Source organism: Lissotriton helveticus, chromosome 2_1, assembly GCF_964261635.1.
Source record: "Lissotriton helveticus chromosome 2_1, aLisHel1.1, whole genome shotgun sequence".
Taxonomy (NCBI): domain Eukaryota; kingdom Metazoa; phylum Chordata; class Amphibia; order Caudata; family Salamandridae; genus Lissotriton; species Lissotriton helveticus.
Genome location: NC_136059.1, coordinates 1,908,630,603 through 1,908,652,921, shown reverse-complemented (window position 1 = coordinate 1,908,652,921; position 22,319 = coordinate 1,908,630,603). Strand labels below are relative to the sequence as shown.

General features: G+C 42.7%; 1 protein-coding gene across 15 annotated transcripts in view; it reads left to right on the top strand.

The window, feature by feature from the left end:
- The window catches only part of BLTP1 (bridge-like lipid transfer protein family member 1), a 2,102,388-nt gene that overhangs the window by 152,135 nt on the left and 1,927,934 nt on the right, over positions 1 to 22,319 (top strand). For all 15 annotated transcript variants that reach the window (XM_078676841.1, XM_078676840.1, XM_078676839.1 and 12 more), the window contains 4 exons: positions 1,983 to 2,169; positions 3,688 to 3,769; positions 6,236 to 6,429; positions 8,908 to 8,987. In XM_078676841.1, coding sequence (XP_078532967.1) covers positions 1,983 to 2,169; positions 3,688 to 3,769; positions 6,236 to 6,429; positions 8,908 to 8,987 — 543 coding nt within the window. The remainder of the gene's footprint in view (positions 1 to 1,982; positions 2,170 to 3,687; positions 3,770 to 6,235; positions 6,430 to 8,907; positions 8,988 to 22,319) is intronic.

The following is a 22,319-nucleotide window of genomic DNA, read 5'->3' as shown; positions in this document are numbered from 1 at the left end:
TGGTATAATTCACTTGCATGTAGAAGCCACACACTTCAGTCTAAAGAGTGGCACAATGTAGGTAATTACTAAGAGGGTTATAGGAATGATCACAGGGGATCTCTGCAGAACCAGAGATGCCAGGGGTGGAGGAAAAGGGAGTTAATAAAACCAACTGCAAAAGGTTAGCGGGAAAAGAACTGAACTGCAAGTACGCAGAGTTGGAAATCCCAATCGCCTATAGTCAATCTAACAAGATGGATTGATTAACAGTGCCAAACCTTGTTTGTAGATCGAGCAGAATCAGGATATTGAGGTCTTCCAGAGTGGCATGGAGAACAGACTTTGTACCATGTCCAGTATAGAAGCTAGACTTACAAGCATCTGCTAAACTAGAGGCGTCAGTTAATTTCCACATGTTTTGCCACATAACTTTTAAGACTTGTTATGCCTATTGGTGAAACTCAGAGTTTAGCAACAGGCGTTTTAATACGAGAATGTATGACCTGTGACAGTTTGAAATGCCAAGGTGCACCATCTTGTGAGAGGAACCAATTGAAAGTGTCTCCGAGGGGCAAGTGCTGCAAGTTGAAACAGCATTAAGGTTTCACCCTGACAGATCAGTGGTTAGTCAGATTTAAGGTTGCACATGCCCTTCCACACTATATAAACACGTGCAGGTACACAAGGAACATCTGACAAGGGGTAGAACCTGAATATTTGCAAAAGTAAAAAAAATTAAGGGCTTTGATTAACTGACAAATCTTCTACACCTTTAAGCATAGCAGAACGTTTGAGAGGGTGCAGTACTTAGGTGCTGATAAGGCCCTGGTTCAGCTCCTTCAGACTGTGCTAAATGCTGCTGCTAGGCTGCTCTTTCGTTTACCGAAATCTCTCAGTCTCCCATTTGTTTCAGGAATTGCATAGTCTTAGAATCATCAAGTGCATTGAGTTTAAAGCACTGTGCTTTATGTTTAAAGCCAAACGGGGCTTAGGACCTTCGCTACATTCAGGAACTGGTGGTTCCCTACCAGCCGATTCGCACCCTGATATTCTCCAACCAAACCCTGTTCTCGGTACTGGGGTTTTGTTAACCTGTGTGAAAGGACGATATGTTGCATATCTCGGCCCTAAATTGTGGATGTCTCTCCCCGCAGCTTTAAGGAATTGTAACTCACTCCTGAGCTCCCGCAAGGGTCTGAAGGCCTTTCTATTTTAGCCAACTGAATTGTATCACTTATCTGTATTCTGCCTTGTGTTGGGAAACCATTTGGGGTAGCTGCTTACACTACAAGTTACATAACAATAATATTAACTCGGGAGTGATAAGCAGAAGGGTGTGCAACTTTCTTAATGTTTTTAAAGTATCATTTTAGGGGGATTGTGGCCTAAGGATATCCTAGAAGAGAAGAAAACTCCCCTGCAAATTCCATTCAGAGGTTCTTTTGTAGGCATGCAGAGTACACTTGTACACTAACACAGCGTAGTTATGAGAGTACCTGCTCTAAATACTTTTGCCAAAATTTAGTTGGAGTATTCTTCCGAAGGCTGTTGAGCCCGGGGCAGTTTTAGGACCGTAGTCGCAGATATTTTCCTAAATCGAAGTTTAAGGCTTGCCCAATTGATTGAGGCTAAGGGGCACACTGCAATAAATTGTTAAAGATAGTTTTTTTGTTTTTTTTTACCTATTGTGCCCTTGGGAGGCTACTCTCTCACTTTGCAAGGTGTCTGACATAATTGATACTAACCATAATAGCAGTGCTCTTACTATATCGCAGGGTATAAATAAAGGTTGACATGCAGGCACTCTTCAGGCAAGGAAAGGTTGAGGGTTTGTCATTTTGTATGAAAGAGGCCTAAAGAACATTGTTTTAATTATAAAGTTGTGGGAGATATGCTGAAGTAGTATTGCACATAAAATGTAAAGGTTTGTTGCTCGAAAAGAACAACCAGCTCTGTCTGCCTCAATGCTTACAACAGATTGTCTTGACTTGTTCTTTTAGATCCAAAGGCAGAAACCAGATTGTACATCACACTGAATGACTTTGAGTTCCATGTTTACAATCGGTCTCATCTGTATGCTCACCTGCAAGAACTGTTTGGCTTGGATCCAACAATATTTCCATCAAAAACAGAGGACGACAAATTGCGAGAAAATGGAAAAGAAAAAACAGAAACCAATCTTGAAAGGTGAGGCTTTTGCTTCTATTTTATTTGACTTTTCAGAGCAAATGGCTAATTTTGGTTTGAGTTTGTGCCTTTTGAAATGTGATAAACAGGCTGCTTACACCTCTTATAGCAAGGGCTGTTTTGTATATCCATTTATTATCTACCCTTAACATGGCTGAATCCTAAATAGCTCAAGTTTCTTCTGAGGCTCAGTTATCGGTAATTAGCAGTAGAATCAAGAAATCGGTAGTGCTTTAACTACTCAGCTGGATTCCCCCCTTAAACTTTAGCCTGTAGTCCTTTTTTTGGGTGTTTTATAGGAAGTGGTTTAGCTAACCCCTGTGGGCTGCTAATACAGTTTGTATGCAGGTCTTAGTCCGGTTTGGCTCATCCATATATAATTGTAGCTGCAGTGTAGGAAAGTGCCCCTTTTTGAGATGGTCCTCCTCCACCTTTTCATGGTACATGATGTGATTTTGACTAGAAGTGCACTCGGTTCCTGCTAAGCAGGTCCCCAGTGCCAGATCTTTCCCCACAACTGTACAATTGTGTCACCAATTGACAATACCTTTAGCACCCTCTTCAAGCCCCAAGTAGGTGGTACCCCTGGTACCTAGGGCCTGCAGTACCAAAGAGGGTCCCCAAGAGCTGGAGCATAAATTGTGCTACCCTGAAGGACCCCTCACCAAACACATGTAAGGCTGCTATTGCTGGCTGCGAGTTTTGGTGCAGACAAAAGTGAAAGCACGACATGTCACACATCCCTGTGTGCCATGTCCCTTAACATTGTATATAGTACTTGTAAGTCACCCCTACAGCAGGCCTTACAGCCCTAAGGCAGGGTGCTTAAATTGCATGGGAGGGCATACCTGCATGTGCAGATATGCTCATGTACTGGTCAGTTCCATTGCTGCCAGTATAAGTGGTGAGGAAAGCCATTTAAACCCACGTGCTGGAAAATGGTGAAAACAAGTTCCCCAGCTACATGATGACTTCACTGAAAATTGGGACCTTTTGTATCAAACGTTTTGTATTCACAAACACACACTTATTACAGTGGTGGATTTCGGAATACATGCACACAGAGGGCACCTTAGAGGTACCCCTGAAAACCTGCCAGCCGCTGGTGTGTTAGCTGACTGGTCCCTGCCAGCCTGCCACCAGAGACGGATTTCTGACCTCCCAGGTTGAGGGCCTTTGCTATGTAGAGGTAAGGGACAAAGCTTGCACAGGAAGAGGGTATTCACACCTCCTGCCTCACGATGACTTGCTAATTAGCATAATCTGGCAGATTGGTGCAGAAGTAAAGTTGTAATGAGGTGGTGTCTAAATGACAAAGGAAAAGGATTATTTTATAAAGGCATTGTTGGAAAAGAACATGTATCTTGAGCATGTTGATACAACTTTTGGAACAATGCAGGAGGGTCAGTGTAATAGAGGGGGAGAATATACGTTTGTGATATTTGTATGCTATAGAATTGGATGTTATGTGATTACGTTTGTTACAGCAACTTTTTCTACTCTGTACATTTATTTCAGTGTGAAGGCAAAAACAGACTCCCAAGATCCCACATCATCCTGGAGATCCCTTATTCCAGTAATTAAAGTCAATATCAGCACAGTGAGTGAATCATTTTGTTTTTTAATCTTTATATTAACTGTCTCTTCAAATTACATATGCAAGCTATGCTGTGCTCGCAGTAAAAATCAATTCTGAGAACTGTTAGTGTCAAGTAAAAGTGTAAGTAATATTGAAGAAAGCCCACTTGCTGTTTTTGCTTCTGATGAATGTTTTCAGACATAAGTTGTTTGCCTATGATGCATTTTAGATTCATATTTAGTTGTAATCACTTTTGTTTCTGGCGGGATGAGCCACTGTGTGTTTTAGAAGTGTCACATTTACTACTATTTAAATGGTTTCCTTACTGTTGGATGCGAGAGCAAATTAAGACCTATTATAGCCGTAGGGTAGTTGGGAAAGCATACATTGCAGTCTCACAGATTTTCATTCCAATACAATTTGTGGCTAACCTTTTGTACCTTATATATCTATATTTCCTAAAAAGGGTTCATGTCTCTTAGTATGCTCTTTTCATGATGAATCTTTAAGTGACATTTCTTCTAAGCCAGAGCTTCTGTGCAGTACACTCTCTAGCTAAACCTGAACTTACAGTGGAGGTGGGCCTGGCCTTCCACGAAGATTAGCAGGGTCTAGTTGTGCTCACAAAGAGCAAAGCTCCTTTGTTTACCCAGACTTAGCGTGCAGTTATGGGCACAGGCATGAAGCTTGTAGTTGTGCATATAAATTGTCTGGTCAGTTGTGTACACAGATTAGCAAGGCCTAGTTGTTCACGCCACCAAATAAGGCATTGTTGTGTAAATAGGCTGTCGGGTATAGTTTTGCATGCAGGGATGCAGGCTCTAGTTGTGCACACAGTTTATTCTTAGTGATGTTTGTGGCTTGAAGCTTAACCGTATTTCCTTCAGAACTGCAGCATATGGAACATGTATGAGCCTTATCATAGTCTGTTTTGGTTTTCTCGTGAAAGCCGTCAAACTACTGTGGAATTATGGAAAGAATTCTATGTGAACCACAGATATTTTATCATGTGCTTGTGGACAGATAAATAGCCTGAATTTGCCAGGGTATTGCTCTCATTGCATGATTCCTTCGCTGCCACAAAAACAGTATCATAAGTTGTGCCACCCAAGGTATTGGATACTGCTATGAAATATGCCGGGCTACTTAGGGAATACATACATTTACTGTGGTCGTTGACTGAGGAGATTGTCCTGGCCTATTTGCAATAACATACTGAAAAATATATCAAACTAAAACATATCTGGACAGCGTTCTTCTCATCATTTATCACATGCACAAAAGCTTTCAGGTTGGCGCAAGGCTATGATGTTGCAGTTTGTGAGCCCAAGACCGTGTTCTATAAATAATCATTGAGCATTAATCTCTCCTCACTGAATGGATTGCTGCTGTGTTACTATATAGCATTATATGTTATCACTGACTACCATATCATGGTAGTAAATGTTCACCTGTCTCAAGCTGAGGACATGCATAATGATCTTGATTTTGAACCATTGAGTGTTGTGAACCAGTATTACATTAGTTTACTTTCTACTGTATGAATTCCTTTAGCTGTCATGTTGTGAAATCATGATTGAATGCTCCCAAAGTGCTCATTACTGAGCTAGTATGCTCCATTAATTAACTCCCTTCAGATATGCCTACCACGACTAATATTTTCAGTTCCTACCAGTTTTTTGGAGTGCTCTGCTCTAATTTCTGGTTAATCGTGTACTTGCCTTTTTGCCTACAAATCTGAGAACTCCCGACCGTCACTTCCCTCTTACCCCACCTTCCACTGTTCAGACAAATTACAAATTTGCACAAGTCTTTGGAGGGGACTACTTTTACTAGGAGGAGATGTTATGTTATGTTATGTTAGCCATTAGCGGGATTTGAGGGCACATTACTGCCCGGAGGCTTATAAGCACTATTCAGTCCCAGCTCCGAGTGTTGCAGAACCGCAAAAGCTTCCAAGACCTGACCAACCAGGTCTTTACAGTTTTCCTGAAGGCAAGGAGACTGGGTGCTGTTTTTATACAGAGAGGCAGTACGTTCCATGCTTTAGATGCTTCTAACACAATGCTCTTTGCACCTCGCCATACTTGTTTGAATCTTGGAAGTACTGCTTATTTAGCTTATGCTGAACGAAGATTTCTGACAGATCACTTTCCCCAGTTGAAATCTGGGTTTACCTTAAGCGACTGTGGTATCCTTCTTTCCAATAATAAATATCCTCCTTGGAAGATCATGCTCTTCAGCCCCCTCAACCGCCCCATCCTCTTCTAGACTTAAGACATTTCTCTTCACAGCCCTAAGAAAATGTGCAATCTTGGGGTTTACCTGTGTTGCTAACAGTTTTTTTTCACAGACTTAATTGGCTGAAGTTCGAGTGTTTGTAATATGTGGAGTGTTGAAGGTTATTGTCTGTCTGTTACATCTTGATTAGAGGGGTCTACACAATATACAAACTAAACCCCTGTTCATTTGTTTGTTGTATTTTAGGGTCGCTTGGCATTTGGAAATCATTGCCAGCCACAAACACTCTGTGTTAATTTTGATGATGCTTTCCTGACATACACTACAAAACCACCTTCAAGTCACCTTGACCAGTTCATGCACATTGTGAAAGGGAAGCTGGAAAATGTGAGAGTTATGCTTGTTCCCAGTCCAAGATATGTTGGACTTCCAAATGACGAGTAAGTATTTTCTTTTTTTAACGATTACTTGTCTTATTTGATATTTATATTATGTTTTGTTTCAACATATACCCATTCTGCTGCACGCGTATTCCGCACTATTGATTTCCTGTACAGCAAATTGTTTACAGGTGCTATTGGAATCCCTTTTGTTCTATTCTAAACAAACATCATGACCTGTGGCTATCTCAATACAAAAACAAAGCTCTTTTCAATGAGCGATCCTCCTCTGTAGAAGCTAATTTTTTAAAAACTATTTAGCAATCAACTCTTTCCGAGAAAGCGTTTCTTAATGCAAGAGCGTAGCAAGTTGGGAAGAATACTGCTATTTTTAGATTTTCTCAGAAATTAAAGCACAAACCCATCAAGGATGCGCTGTAATGAATGGCTCCGCTCCAAAGCCCATCATGAATGTTACTGCATCAATGTGAACGATTTATACGATGTATAAGGTGCCTGTTGCAAATGGAATTGAGTATGCACCCATGTAAAACGACATATGTATGTATGACACCGTGGGAACTTAAGCAAAAATAAAGGTTTAAAAATAAATAAATAATTGTTTCATAAGGTAGTGTTCAGTGTAGTACTTGGTAGCTGATTGTGACAGAAGATAATCCATGCATTATCCATCATAAATATGGATAATGCAAAGAAAAAATGTGCATGTGATAAGTTTGCATCATCTTTCGAGTGTAAATTCTTGGGTATAAAATTGTAATGTGAATGTCGGAATTTGAGGTGTCCTGCTTGGCAAAAAAGTGTAGTGAGAGACAATGCTGGCTTTCGTTGATATATGGCTTTATTGTAGCTGATGAAAGTTAGCACTTCCTCAGTGTTCCAAAAAGATCAAGAGGGCTGCCATTCAGGCCAATTAAAGGCTAATTCTGAAAAGTAGTAAGTTTAAATACTGGAAACCTGTGTTAGAGTTACCTTCCGCTTGCATCATATTTTTTTATTTATTTTTTAACAGCACTCTCATACTCTCTGTTCACCTTTGTGTTCAGTGCGTAAGATTGTGGTTTGTTAATTGTACCACACCCAAACGTACTAGAAGGCCCTGTTGCTTTTCTTTTCACATTTTGAGAGCAGTATCATCAGATATAGATAGAGCAAAAGAGAGCTTGTTCTGTGACCAGGCCTTTAAAGCTAGATTGCCGACGTACCTTCAGCAGACTGAAAACTAAATTGGCCCTTTATTGTGACACAGAGGTGGCAAAATTACACCTGTCCACTAAAAACCATGCTTTCACCACCCATAATCAAAATGTATATGGGACAATGGAAATCGGGTAGTGGTTGTAATTGAATACTTGAAAGCATGGCCAGATTTTTTGTTCCATAGCAAAAAGGTATGTTGTGTATCTTGCATGCCCCATTGTCGTTTTCCCTATGTTAACCTAACTGTGCACGTTGTATGCCACTTTTATTTTGCACACGTTACTACATAACACACTTGCCTTTGTGCCACATTGTATTTTCACACAGAACCTGCATATTTTTTCATATTTTGTTCCTTTCCTGGGATTTAGTCTGAGCACACTAAACAAGGTCATACAACAATGCCCGTTGTTATTCTCTCTGGTCAGACACTAGCACCTAGACATACCAAGAGAATGCAGCTGCTGTTTGTGAGCACACATGTCTTGTCATATATCTGAGGACAGGGGTTCTGGAAAAACACATGAGCGAAGGTACTGAAGCAAGAGTGCTGCGTCAGCTGAGATGTTGAACATCCACCTATGTATGTGAAGGTACGGGGTCCGCCACTTATTCCAGCGTTCCTTAATATATAATCATTTAGATTCAGTAGAAAGAGTGGGGGGGGAGGTTTGGTCTAATCTGTATTATAACATGACTGGGCTTTTTGTGGTATATGGTTTGCTAACCATGCTAATGATATTTTTATATATATTTGTTGTCTAATTGTGGAGTAAACAATGCATCTTAGAGCACAAAAGTTTAAATACATATTGTATACTTCCTTCGTGTCTCTTGTTTATCTTATTGTGGACAAGTACGAGTGAGAGAGCGAAAGAGTGTGTCCTGTTACCGCGATCCCTGAGAAGGTCGAGAGTGTTGCCTTTAGGGGTGCCATCTCACTTGTTTCTCTGGAAAGGTTAGGAAGGCAAGTGAGGCACTATAGCTTGTCTGAGTCAGGCTCATAGATACTGGGGTGGTATGGTGACTCAGTCCCTACAGGCTGATGTTCTGTGGTCCTATGCATAGTTCTTTTTTTGAGCAGAATCAGGGAAGGGTCCGGTTAAGTTAGTGATCACCACAGACTCATGTTAAGCATTTTATTATTTTTCTTCTGCTTTCCAAAACGTACTGTTTTCCTCGCCTCTATTTGTTGAAATCACGCACACATCTATTGTAACATAGTTTTCTCTTTGTTCATCACACAGAATATACTTTTGCCTTTCTGCTTTGCTCCGACAGTGGTGTAATGTGTAGTTTTCTTCTTTGACACCACAGGCCACCAAGATTAATGGGAGAAGGTTTTGTTGTCATGCAGTCAAACGACGTGGACATTTACTACTACATGGATGAACCAGGTATCTGCAGTCCTGTGTGAATGTGTGCATGGATAGTTGAGATTAATCTATGACCCAGCAGCTGTAATTGGCTCTTGATGTTAACTGCCAGTCTATCATATTCTTCATTATTTTTTTTAAATAATGTTCCAGCAAGCTCTATTAATATTTGTAGCTTAGGCATGTAGTTTGACTTGCATATGTTGTCTGACTGTTTAACTGACAATTTGTTGATCGTCTTAAAACTAGACCCTAAAGGTTTGAGTTTGGGGGCCAAGAAAGGGAATATTCTTTTGTGGTTCTGAAGTTACAGCATAAAAATGACTAGTTTGTTTACTTTTTCAGTAGCTTGGAAGTCCCCTCTGATGGATTGTTTTTTCACTCTCCATGTAATTTGTTACTTATGGATATTTATACTAGCAGATTCCTCACCTGTAGAATAATCCCAGGTGCCAGACTTGATCCAGAAACTTCAAAGCTCTAATGTCGCTAGAAGAGGGCGCTGCCTTTGTGTTGACGCTGGAAGTGTGGAGCGCACTACAAGGCTTCACTGACTTCATCTGATTACAATGCAACAGTGTCATTTCCCTTTTATCTGCTGCAGTACCATGTCTCCCTGCCCTCAGAAATCAGGGTTTAAACCCTGTAGTGACTGTGAGGGACATATGTCCATAATAGATCCTTACACAGTTTGTCTCTGATGCCTCAAATCGCACCGTAACTCATGTCCCTGCGAATCGTGCTGGAGCATGCACCTGAAGGCCATCAAAGAGCAGGAAGCAAAACTATTTATGGCCAGAGAGGAACAACGTAGTTGACTACGCTCAAGACCTTGTTCTAGATCGTTTTCTCCATGCTCTTCAAGGGTAAAAAGAAAGCATAAGCATGCAAGAGGTAAGTCACCTCCGCGCCCTCTGACTCCCAAAGGATGTTTATCCTCTAACCAGAGGCCGTTGCCTTGGAACCCATAGTCCCCCGTCCGAGTCTCCCCGCTTTGGTGATTCCACTGGACCTGGTCCGACAACTAACAGGCCCCCTTTGGCTCTACCATACTTCACGAATCTCTCAGCACTGGAACCATCTCACCTTGAATTTCCTACACCGGTTCAAGCCTTTTCTGAGCTCTCGACAACAGACTCCGATCCAGCTGCATTTTTTAACACCATGTACTCCCTTTTTGCAAGAGCTTCAACAGCATCTGACATGCCAATGGACCCATGTCTTCTTTCGAACTTCCGCAGTGTTGCACAACATCTATGCCATAGGTGGCCCTGTTTTGCTGGTCCCTGATCTTGCTCCCTAAAACAGGTCACACAGGGAGGCTGAAAGGCTCGTAGACGAAGAGGACTATAGGAGCAATGTAGGAAGCTGGCTCTTTATATGATATATCAAAATGAGATGTTCGAGGCATATGGGCTGCAGATGGTACATTTATGAATAGATCGCCATCTGGTGTTGGGCTCGGATGATTGCACTTTGTTTTTCTTCTGGAGAAGTCTTTTTCGTCATAGGTGACTCCTCCTCTCGGTGTTAGTGCGCATGGGCATCGGCTCCATCCTTAGATTGTTTTTTTCCGCCATCGGGTTCGGATGAGGATCGAAGCGCTCCGGACCGACTTCAACAAAGAAGGTTAAAACCGGCGCGTATCCATTTCCAAATCGACGGTATTGTTATCGAACGCGACTTCACTCCATACCGACGCGGTTCGAAGGACGACGACTACGAGAAACTCGACGTAGTCCAGCCCGGGGTCCATGGAAAGGACTCCATTCAAAAAATGTCCAACGTGTGGTGCTAAGTTCCCACACAAGGACCTACACGAGGTGTGCAACCTCTGCTTGTCCCCTGAACACGAATCCAGGGACTGTGAGGCCTGTGCAGCGTTCTCTTCAAAATCGACGATTAGAAACCGTCGAGCCCGAAGACACGAGGTATCGAGAATGCAGTCACAAGCAATCCTGGAGCTGTTTGAGGACCAGCAACCAGAGGACGAGGAAGAAGAGGCCGACGAGGCGGGGTCTGAAGCGGACGAGTCCGACGTCGAGGAAATCGACGTCCAACAAACCGTGAGTGACGACGTCCCTTTACCAAAAAACAGACCCCACACGGTATCGACCCCGCCTTCGAGCCCGGTCAGACAACCGAAAAAAGTTTCCAACGCCCCGCCTTCGAGCCCGGCAACGAAACAGAAACCGAAACACTCGGTCTCCCATCATAGTGGTTCCGGTTCCGATAAACGGGCCACATCGACACCGAAGCTCCAAGTCAAGGAAAGCTCGAAGTCGAAGCAGTCCATGTCGACACCGAAGCACGTTTCGGCGTCGAAAACACCCTCGACACCGGGGACATCTTCGATACCGAAGAAATCGGATCCGAATAAAATCTCGGTACCGAAAATACAAATGGACATTCAAAAGAAAAAACACCTTTCGGACCCGAAAACTGCGGTACCGATACAGGAACACGGAACAGATCCTAAACAAAAGACTCTGTTTATTGACCCAAAGACTGGCAAGGTAGTCACAGAACTACCTAAAAAGAGGAAGAATGAACATTCGGACGACAAGACTCATCCGAAGAAGAGAACAATGGGGACGAATACAACTCCTCCCCCTTCTCCCAAACCTAGACACACACCATCTTCTCCTCTTCCTCATAATAAGCCAAATATTCCTCCCACACGACCATCTACACCAACAACAGATGTAGAGAGTGACACAGGGGATGATGAAGACACAATCCCAGAGGAGGCAGACCCATGGGAAGAGTATAATGTAGGGTCAGATAACGATAATGACCCTGAATTGTACCCCTCAAAACCTTCACCTCCTGATGATAACACTTTGTTTTGCACAACTCATTAATAGAGCAGCTATATATCATAAGGTAGAACTACATGCAGAACCTCAAATAGAGGATTTCTTATTAGAAACACTACCTACTGCACAAAGAACATCAGGAACACTACCAATGCTTAAGGGCCTTCTCAGTCATACATCAGAGATATTCAAAGACCCAGTGAGGGCTAGGGTACTGAACCCAAGAATTGATAAAAAAATATAGGGCAGCTCCAAAAGACCCAATATACATTAAAGGACAAATTCCTTTAGACTCACTAGTGGTCACAAACGCTCGTAAAAGAGCAAACTCTTTATCTACAGGAGAAGCTCCACCTCCTGACAAAGAGTCTAAACTAATAGATGCATCGGGCAAGCGAGTGGCATCTCAAGCGGCAAACAGCTGGCGCATAGCTAATACGCAAGCACTGCTTGCAAGGTATGACAGAGCGCATTATGATGAGTTAGAGAAACTCATCACACATCTCCCTAAAGAACATCAAAAAAGGGCAGATCAACTCATACAAGAAGGGAAGTTAATTACTAACACTTCAATTAAGTGCGCCCTAGACGCAGCAGACACTGCAGCAAGATCTACAAACACAAGCATCATGTTAAGGAGACATGCATGGCTCAGAGTATCAGGGTTCAAACAAGAAGTACAAACATCGTTACTGAACCAACCTTTTGATGGTAAAACACTTTTCGGCACAGGGACAGATGAGGCCCTAGAAAAGATGAAGAAGGATACCGAGACGGCTAAATCAATGGGAGCATTGCAACAGCCGACACAAAGAGGTTCCTTTCGTAGGTCCACCTATAGAGGAGGATCCAAAAATACAGGTACAAGCCAGCAACAAACCTCTTTTACACCTACATCACCCAGAGGTAATTCAAGAGGTGGCTATAGGGGTAACAACAACAAGGGAAGAGGTCGCGGAAACAACAACAACCGCAACTCTCCAACCCCAAAGCAGTGATTTCATACAGCTCCCCCAAGACCATGTAACACCGGTCGGGGGACGCCTATCACAGTTCCTACCTGTCTGGGAAAACATCACATCAGACAGGTGGGTGAGACAAATTATCCAACATGGTTATTGCCTAGAACTCACATCTACCCCGCCAAACATCCCCCCCAAACAGCGTCCAATGAAACAAGATCACCTAACACTGTTAAAGCAGGAAGTACAATCCCTACTAGGAAAGCATGCCATAGAGAAGGTTCCACAGCATCAACAAGGAACAGGAGTATACTCCCTATACTTCCTAATTCCCAAAAAGGATGGATCTCTAAGGCCGATACTGGACTTAAGACCTCTCAACGCATACATAAATTCGGAACATTTCCACATGGTCACGCTCCAACAGGTACTTCCTTTACTGAAGGAAGGGGACTTTCTTTCTACACTGGATCTAAAAGACGCTTACTTTCATATCCCAATTCACAAAGCCCACAGGAAATACCTCAGGTTTGTGGTAGAAGGACAACATTATCAGTTCAAAGTCCTTCCGTTTGGTGTCACAACGGCACCAAGGGTGTTCACAAAATGCCTGGCAGTAGTGGCAGCACACCTAAGAAGACAACAAATACATGTCTTCCCATACTTGGACGATTGGCTAATAAAGGCCAGGTCACAAGAGGAATGTCTTCAAAACACACAAAAGACAATTCAGCTACTACACCAGCTAGGGTTCACGGTGAACTACACAAAGTCACACCTACAACCAAACAAGATTCAACAATATCTGGGGGCTACTATAGACACAGAAAAAGCCAAAGTATACCCCAACCCAGTCAGGATCCAAACAATGCTTACAGTCATTCAAAGATTTCAGCCACAACACTCACTACCAGCAAGAGTGTTCATGCAGCTATTAGGGATGATGTCATCCTGCATACTGCTAATACCATATGCCAAACTACAAATGCGTCCACTACAAGAATGTTTAGCGACACAGTGGAATCAGGCTCAAGGGCAGATTACAGATCTGGTGTTGGTAGACGACCGCACACACCGCTCTCTGAAGTGGTGGAACACAACAAACATTGCCAAGGGGCGGTCGTTCCTAGAACCAATTCCACAGGTGACAATAACAGCGGACGCATCGCTCACCGGATGGGGAGCACATATGGACAAATACACAGTACAAGGGAGGTGGAGTGTGCAGGAAAGAAGACTGCACATCAATCATCTAGAACTACTAGCAGTGTTTCTAGCACTGAAAGCCTTCCAAATACATGTTACCAACAAAGCAGTCCTGATCAGAACAGACAACATGACAGCAATGTATTATATTCAAAAACAGGGGGGGACGCACTCTCTCCAACTATCCAGACTAGCACAGGAAATTTGGAGATGGGCCATTCCTCAAAACATCTGTTAGCCGAACACCTACCAGGAGTCCAAAACCAGATAGCAGACATCTTAAGCAGACAGTCAGAACAAATACACGAATGGGAACTGCACCAACAAATACTGCAGCCATTCTTCCAAAGATGGGGACAACCAGAGATAGACCTCTTTGCCACTCATCAGAACGCAAAATGCCAAAGCTTCGCGTCCAGGTACCCACATCACCTGTCGCAGGGCAATGCGTTATGGATAAATTGGTCCAACAAATTTGCATACGCTTTTCCCCCTCTCCCACTAATCCCATTAGTGGTCAGGAAGCTGCAACAACATTCAATGACCATGATACTTGTAGCACCCACGTGGGCAAGACAGCCGTGGTTCACCACGCTCCTGCAACTCTCACAAGTGCCACATCAAAAGCTAAGAATTCTACCCATGCACCTTACACAGAACCATGGAGAAATAATGCACCCAGATCCAACTCAATTGAACTTGGCGATCTGGCTCCTGAGATCCTAGAATTTGGGTACTTAGACCTACCCCCAAATTGCATGGAGATAATTAAACAAGCGAGACGTCCAACCACCAGAGCATGCTATGCAGCTAAGTGGAAGAGGTTTGCTATACACTGTACTAATAACAATATCAACCCTCTGGACGTATCAACAAGGGAGATTATTTGCTACTTATTACACTTACAGCAATGTAATCTAGCGTACACTTCTATCAGAGTACATCTAGCAGCTATAGCAGCGTACCTACAAAACAGGCAGCACATATCACTGTTCAGAGTACCAGCGATAAAAGCATTCATGGAAGGCCTTAAAAGAGTCATTCCACCAAGGTTACCACCTGCCCCAGTCTGGAACCTCAACGTAGTACTCACCAGACTAATGGGGCCACCCTTCGAACCTATGCATAGGTGCGAAATACAATTCCTTACATGGAAGGTGGCTTTCCTTATAGCTATTACCTCACTCAGGAGAGTAAGCGAATTACAGGCATTGACAATACAAGAACCATTCCTACAGTTACACCAGAATAAAGTGGTTCTGAGAACAAATCCAAAGTTCTTGCCTAAAGTAATTTCAGCATTCCACATCAATCAGCCAGTGGAACTACCAGTCTTCTTTCCAAAGCCACAGACGGTGGCAGAGAGGGCTCTACACACACTAGATGTCAAAAGAGCCATTTTGTACTACATAGAAAGAACACAAAACTTCAGGAAAACTAAACAACTCTTTGTAGCGTTTTCCCCAACACATAAGGGCAATCCTATCTCTAAAGCAGGCATCGCTAGATGGATTGTAAGATGTATACAAATATGTTACATTAAAGCAAAGAGAACATTAACTGTTCCTCCTAGAGCACATTCTACACGAAAACTAGGAGCATCTATGGCATTCTTAGGGAACATTCCCCTAGATGACATATGTAGAGCAGCAACTTGGTCTACACCACATACATTCACAAAGCACTACTGTGTTGATGTACAGGCTGCACAACAAGCCAGAGTGGGCCAAGCTGTATTAAAGACTCTATTTCAAACAGTTGCGACAGACACTGGTGACCACCGCTAGGGAGGTAACTGCTTTACAATCTATTCATAAATGTACCATCTGCAGCCCATATGCCTCGAACGGAATATGCTACTTACCAGTATGCATCTGTTCTTGGCATAGAGGGCTGCAGAGTGGTACATGCCCTCCCTGCCTCCCCGGAAACCTGTGTCTGTCCCAACATTATCTTATTTAGATACACTATCATGGGCATATCTTTATGTACTATACTACACTACTCCATCTAACCCTACTATGGCAAAACAATCTAAGGATGGAGCCGATGCCCATGCGCACTAACACCGAGAGGAGGAGTCACCTATGACGAAAAAGACTTCTCCAGAAGAAAAACAAAGTGCAATCATCCGAGCCCAACACCAGATGGCGATCTATTCATAAATGTACCACTCTGCAGCCCTCTATGCCAAGAACAGATGCATACTGGTAAGTAGCATATTCCTTATTGTGCAAAGAGTCCAGGGGTTTCCTTATAAGTAGGCAGGGGCATGCTGTACAATCCCAAGGTGCTTTACTAAGGGGTAGTGTGGTTGATTAGACTTAGGCTTATCAGAGGGGAGTATAACATCTGCAAATACACACAATAGTCAATAAATGATGCTCACAACTCAATAAGGAGATCCACAGAAATTTATAGAAGTAATACGTATCTTTATATATATTTAGGCACCAGAACCAGTTTGATCAGGCAAGTACTTTATTCAATAGAAATACTTTTGCATTTAAAAAGTCTACACAACACAATTTTCAGAAGCTGCAATGTTATCCTACGGGAGTAAGAAAAGGTATCGCATTCAGGGACTGTACAGCGACTTACGGGGCCAATCTCCAGGAGTTAAGGAGAGTGGTGGGCAAGGTCCAAGGCAGGACCAGCACACCACCACCAGTGGCACTAGGGTGGGCAGGTGCAGTGGTGCAACGCAGCAGACTCTGTCTCTCGAGGGAGGGGGCACCATGCTGGCACCATTGGTCCACTTCGTCTCGTGCTTGGATCGACAGGTGCAGTAGTGTGCCTAGGTGTTGGGTTTTCCCGGTCTTTGAGTCTTCTCAGTTCTCTTTGGGTACCTGCAGGATACAGGGAAGGAGCTTCGCTGCTCTAGGGGAGTACTTTGTTCCTGGGTGAAGTACTGGCAGGTCTCCCAGGCTTTGAAGACACAGCAACTGCAGGACAAGTTGTCTTTTGGTGCAATTGTCGAAGTCAGCAGCCAGGTCAGGTCGGTTGTTGTCATGTCATTTGCTGGGTCTTCAGTTCTTGCTCTTTGCGACTCTTCATGTCAGTCTTCTTCTATCAGGTCGGCAGTATCTGATTTTCTGGTGTCAGGGGCTCCCCTAAATACTGAATTTAAGGATGTAGGGAAGTGTAGGGTAATAGCCATGGGGCTACTTACCCATGGGGTCACTACGCCCCATATCCTATATGACCACTTCCGGTAGGATCTAGGCATAGCCCTGTCCCAGAGTTTCTAAGTTTGCCATCACAAAAACATCCAACTCTGAAAAGTAGTTTCTACAAATTTTTACGCCTGTCCAGGTGCCAAAGGGCTCTGGGCAAAGGGGGTCAGCTTCCTCTCCTGTGAGGGCAGCCATATTCGCCCTCACCCTGGGAGGTCAGAAACCCGTTTTGGTGGCAGGTTGGCAGAGACGAGTCAGACAACGCACCAGTCTGGCAGGTTTTCAGGCGACACCTCTAAGGTGCCCTCTGTGTGCATGTATTCACAGATTCACCACTGGAATCAGGGTGGGTTTGTGAATACGATATGTTTGGTACAAAACAACCGTATTTTTAGTGAGGCCATCATGTAGCTGGGGAAGTAGTTTTCAACAGTGCCCAGCACATGTTTTAAAATGGCTTCCCTGGTCACTTGTACTGGCAGTAGTGGAACTGACCAGCCCAGGGACTTTTCTGCTCATGCAGAAATGACTTCATATCTAATATAAGGCACCCTGCCTTAGGGCTGCAAGGCCTGCTGTAGGGGTGACTTATAAATATTACATGCAGTGTTAGAGGACATGGCACACAGGGATGTGTGTCATGTTGTGTTTTCACTTTTGTCTGCACCAAAACAAGCAGCCTGCAAAGGCAGTCTTTATTGAGTTTGGTGAGGGGTCCCTTAGGGTGGCACAATTTGTGCTGCATCCTTTGGGGCCCCTCTATAGTACCTCATGCCCTAGGTACCAGGGTTACCATTTACTAGGGGCATATAGAGAGTGCTAAAGGAATTTCCAATTGGGGGAAAAACTGTACTGTTTTTGGGGAAAGACCACTGGCATTGGGGACCTGGTTTGCAGGAACCCAGCGCGCTTCAGTCAAAGTTGCATGAAATACCAGGCAGAAAGTGGGGGGACTACTGCAACAAAAACCCAGTTTCCTACAGGCAGGATGCACAACCTATTCGTAACTGATTTGGACCCTCTGGATCTTTACTCACATGAGGATGATGGTGGTGATCAAGTGCATGACCTCCAAGGCCTTTCATCGGCTAGTGTCCTGGACACCTCCCTAGAATTTGATTTAGAATTCCTCCATTCGTCCTCCCAACGTCAGAAATGGTGCCCCTCATAAAATAGAGAGGAAAGGCTGCTGAGGTCTCGAATTTCCAGCCTATCAGTAGATGTCAAAACTCTGAACCTGATTTAGATCTCTGCGGATGGGTCACTCCGTCACAATGGTGATGGATATCCCGTCCACCGATATATAAAGACCCATAGGACATAATGGGATTTATATTTCAGCTGACAGGTTATCCATCACCGTTGTGATGGGTTTACCCGCCTGCTGGGATCGAAATCAGAAGTTATCTTACCATCATACCAACAACACCAACTGCAGAACCCTTGCTTCCCTTTAATATTGCCTTTTTAGACCCAGTTCAGGTAGCCTTGGAAAAACCAACATCCCCTCCTGCTCTCAGCAGGCTGGTGGCACATAGCTATCGTCCAGCTCCAGGTGACCCTCCCTTTCCTATCAAGTCACCCTTCAACTGAGAGCCTGGACATTCTGGCTTCCTGCTCTTTGGGATGGGAACTTTCCCTTCATCCTCTTCAGATAGGAAATTGAAACACCTGGGCAAAGAAAACATTTTCAGCAGGCAATATGGCTATGAAGGCCATCTTGCCAACTTTCTCCTTGCACACTACACCCATACCCTCTGGGATATGGCTCAGATTGTGGAATTATTTTGGAGGTGATCCAGGACCGTCCGAACGCCTCTTGCCATATTATAGAAAAAAGGCTTGGACACAGCTGAATCCGTGGCCTGTGCTGTGGGTACCTCAATCTCGACCTGGAGACATGCCTAGCTCCATACTTGCCACTTCTCTCCCGACATCCAGGCAAACTTGATGAATCTGTCATTTGACGCAGCTTCTTGTTTCGAGATGAGGCCGATTTGGTGTTGGAGAGATTTAAGATTCAATATCTGAGGGAAAACACTGTAGTACACGTATCAGTTGAAATTGAACTTTAAGCTACACTACACATTCTGCCACCCCCGCCCTTCCTACATTACCCGAATACCCTTGATACCTCAGGCTCTGAGGAAGAGAAGCCAAGACCGGGCCACTTCATTCTCTTTTTTTTTTTATTTTCTTTTTTTTATTTTCAATGGCAGAGGCATACAATAATACAAGGATGAAAAAAAAGAAGGAACCACAAAAAAACATAAAAAACTATAACAATCATTCGCATAGTTGCTAATACATCGTTGACAAAACCAGATAAAAAATTAGATGAAAAAAGAAGAGAAGATAGGCCAATAAGATATATAAAATAAAAACAGGAAATATCCCTTTTTTGCAGATGTGGTCATCAAAAAAAATTAGATCCAATTATCAATAGGAGACCATAATTTCCTGGCAAATATCTTCTTTCTGTGACCTTTCAACTTATACACTGCTTTATCCATTCTATATACATTTAGTAACTTTCCCAACCATTGCTCAAATGATGGTGGGTCAGCATCAAGCCATCTTGAAGTGATACAAAAACGATAGATTGACATTCCAATAAACAGAAAATGTTCTTGATCAGCAGATAAACTCTCGGGAGGAACATATAAGCCAAAAATAATCAGAGATGGACATAGCTTGATATTGGTATTAAGCAAATTAGTCAAAAACTTTTCTATCCTATCTATATATACAGATAGTTTAGAACAACTAAAAAACATGTGACATGAGTCTGCTGCTAAAATACCACATCGACTGCAGTTAATACCTTTCATGGCTTTCCATTTGGCCAGTTTTGCAGGCGTGTAGTAAAGATCTAAAGATGCCATATAATGTTGGCTTTTAAGGGAACTGTTAATTAATGTTTTATTGCTGATCTCAAACGCCCTTACCAGATCTATCCCTTCTATACACAATTTCCTTTCCCATTTCTGGGCTTGTTGGTCGAGATCATCATGCAGCCTGTCGACCATTAGCTGATAAATTGTACCGATGCGGCTATTCCTCCTACCGCTCTCCATAACAGCATTGGTCTCCATTTCGTCACTATATAAGAAATTTTTTTTTTCCAGAAAACTACGAATTTGTAGATATTTAAAAAATTCGTTTCTGGAGAGACCAAATATATTTTGAAGTTCAATGAAAGACATTAAAGCCCCATTTTGGTACAATTGTCCAATTGAGTGAATCTGTCCTAAGCGAAATCGAATCGTGGAGATATCTTGAAGGGTACCAGATACCGAAATATTACAACAGATGGGTGTATAGAAGTTAAATTTTGGAATTATCCGTAAAGCTTTATTAATTTGTCTCCATACCAAAAAAGCAGAAAGTAGAACCTTAAATTTTTTTTTTTTATAGTAGCTCGGCTCCATGAATATTAATAAGCATTGGCGCACATGAGCTCCCATAAGCATTTCAAAAATGGATGGTGACAAAAAGATCTCATTGACATGATCATGAAATAATAGAACCTTAATTGTTTTAAGAGTTATAGCCCAGTAGTACATTCTAAAATTCGGGACTCCCAGCCCACCACGACCTTGCGGTAAAATACACCATTTTAAAGATCTTCTTGAGCGGCGGTACCCCCAGAGAAATCTAGACAACATCCTATCTATTTTATTAAAAAGAAGCATAGAAAAAAATAGAGGTATGGTTCGAAAAAAATAAAGGAATTTTGGAAAAATCAACATCTTGATAACATTGGCCCGTCCAAATAAAGATAGATGTAAATTATTTATCCTTTCTAAAGTTCTGTTAGTGGATATAAGTAATGGATCCAGATTTAGTCCAACGATGTCATCGACTTTGGATGATATAGTTACACCAAGGTATGTAACAGTATCATTTATTGGGATGTCGGTAGGTGTCCCAGTTTTAGAATGTACAATTTGGGTTTTTGAGATATTTAATTTATATCCAGAAAATTTTCCAAATTCACTGGCAATTTCTATTATTTTAGGTAGGGCAGAAGAAGAATCAGGGGTTACGATAGCCACGTCGTCTGCGTAGGCTAGGACTTTGTGGTCAATCTCATGGAGTCGGACAGGTAAAATACCAAGTTCTGTAGTTAATCTATTCAAATAAGGTTCTAAATAAAGTGCAAATAAAAGTGGAGAACAGGGGCACCCTTGCCTAGTCCCCCTGGTGATTGAAAATGGACTAGAAATATCCGCACCTACTCTTATTACGCCCTTTGCATTTGAGTAAAGTGACTGCACAGCTTGAATAAATTGTAGTGGAAAACCCTTCCATTTTAGCACAGACCAAAGGAACCCCCAATCGACTCTGTCGAATGCTTTTTCAGCATCAAGTAGAATAACTCCGACTGGGGATTCCTTTGCCTGAGCCCAGTCCAACAGTGCAATAACACGTTTAACGTGATCTGTGGTGTCCCTGTGTTTAATAAACCCATGTTGGGTATTGGAAACCAAACCCGGCATCACATCGTTTAGTCTATTTGCGAGAATTTTTGAATAAATTTTACTGTCAGCTGTAATCAAGGAAATGGGCCGATACGAGCCTAATTCCTTTGGATCCTTATTCTTTTTAACAAAAACGACTATAGTGGCCGTAGACCAGGAGTCAGGAGCTTTGTCTTGGAATGCTATATTAAAGATTTTAAGCAGCTCTGGTTTCAGCAAGAATCTGAAAGTCCGATAAAATTCAAGAGGAATCTGGTCGGGCCCCATGGCTTTACCAGCTGCTAGACTCATAATAGCCCCTTCAATCTCTTCCCAGCTTATTGACCTGGCAAATAAATCTATATCGTCTGTGCTCAGAGGAAGTTGGTTAATGGTCTGAAAATAATCTGTGGGATTAAGAGTCTTGTCAACTTCATTGTTGAGATCGTTATAGAGCATCTTATAGAAACCATGAAATGCCTCTAATATGCCTTCCCTACTTTCGTGAAGGACTCCATTTGGATCCTTAACACACTGTATTTCATTATAAGACGATTTTTGTCGTAGACGCTGTGCTAAAATTTTTCCTGTGCGTTCGCTAAATTCGTACCGTTCCGTTTTGTATTGTTTAAATTTTGCGGCTACTTCCTCAGCGATATGTGTTTTGAGGCCTGAACGTTCAATAGTTAATCGTGTTTGTACATCCTCTATATTAGCATTATTTTTG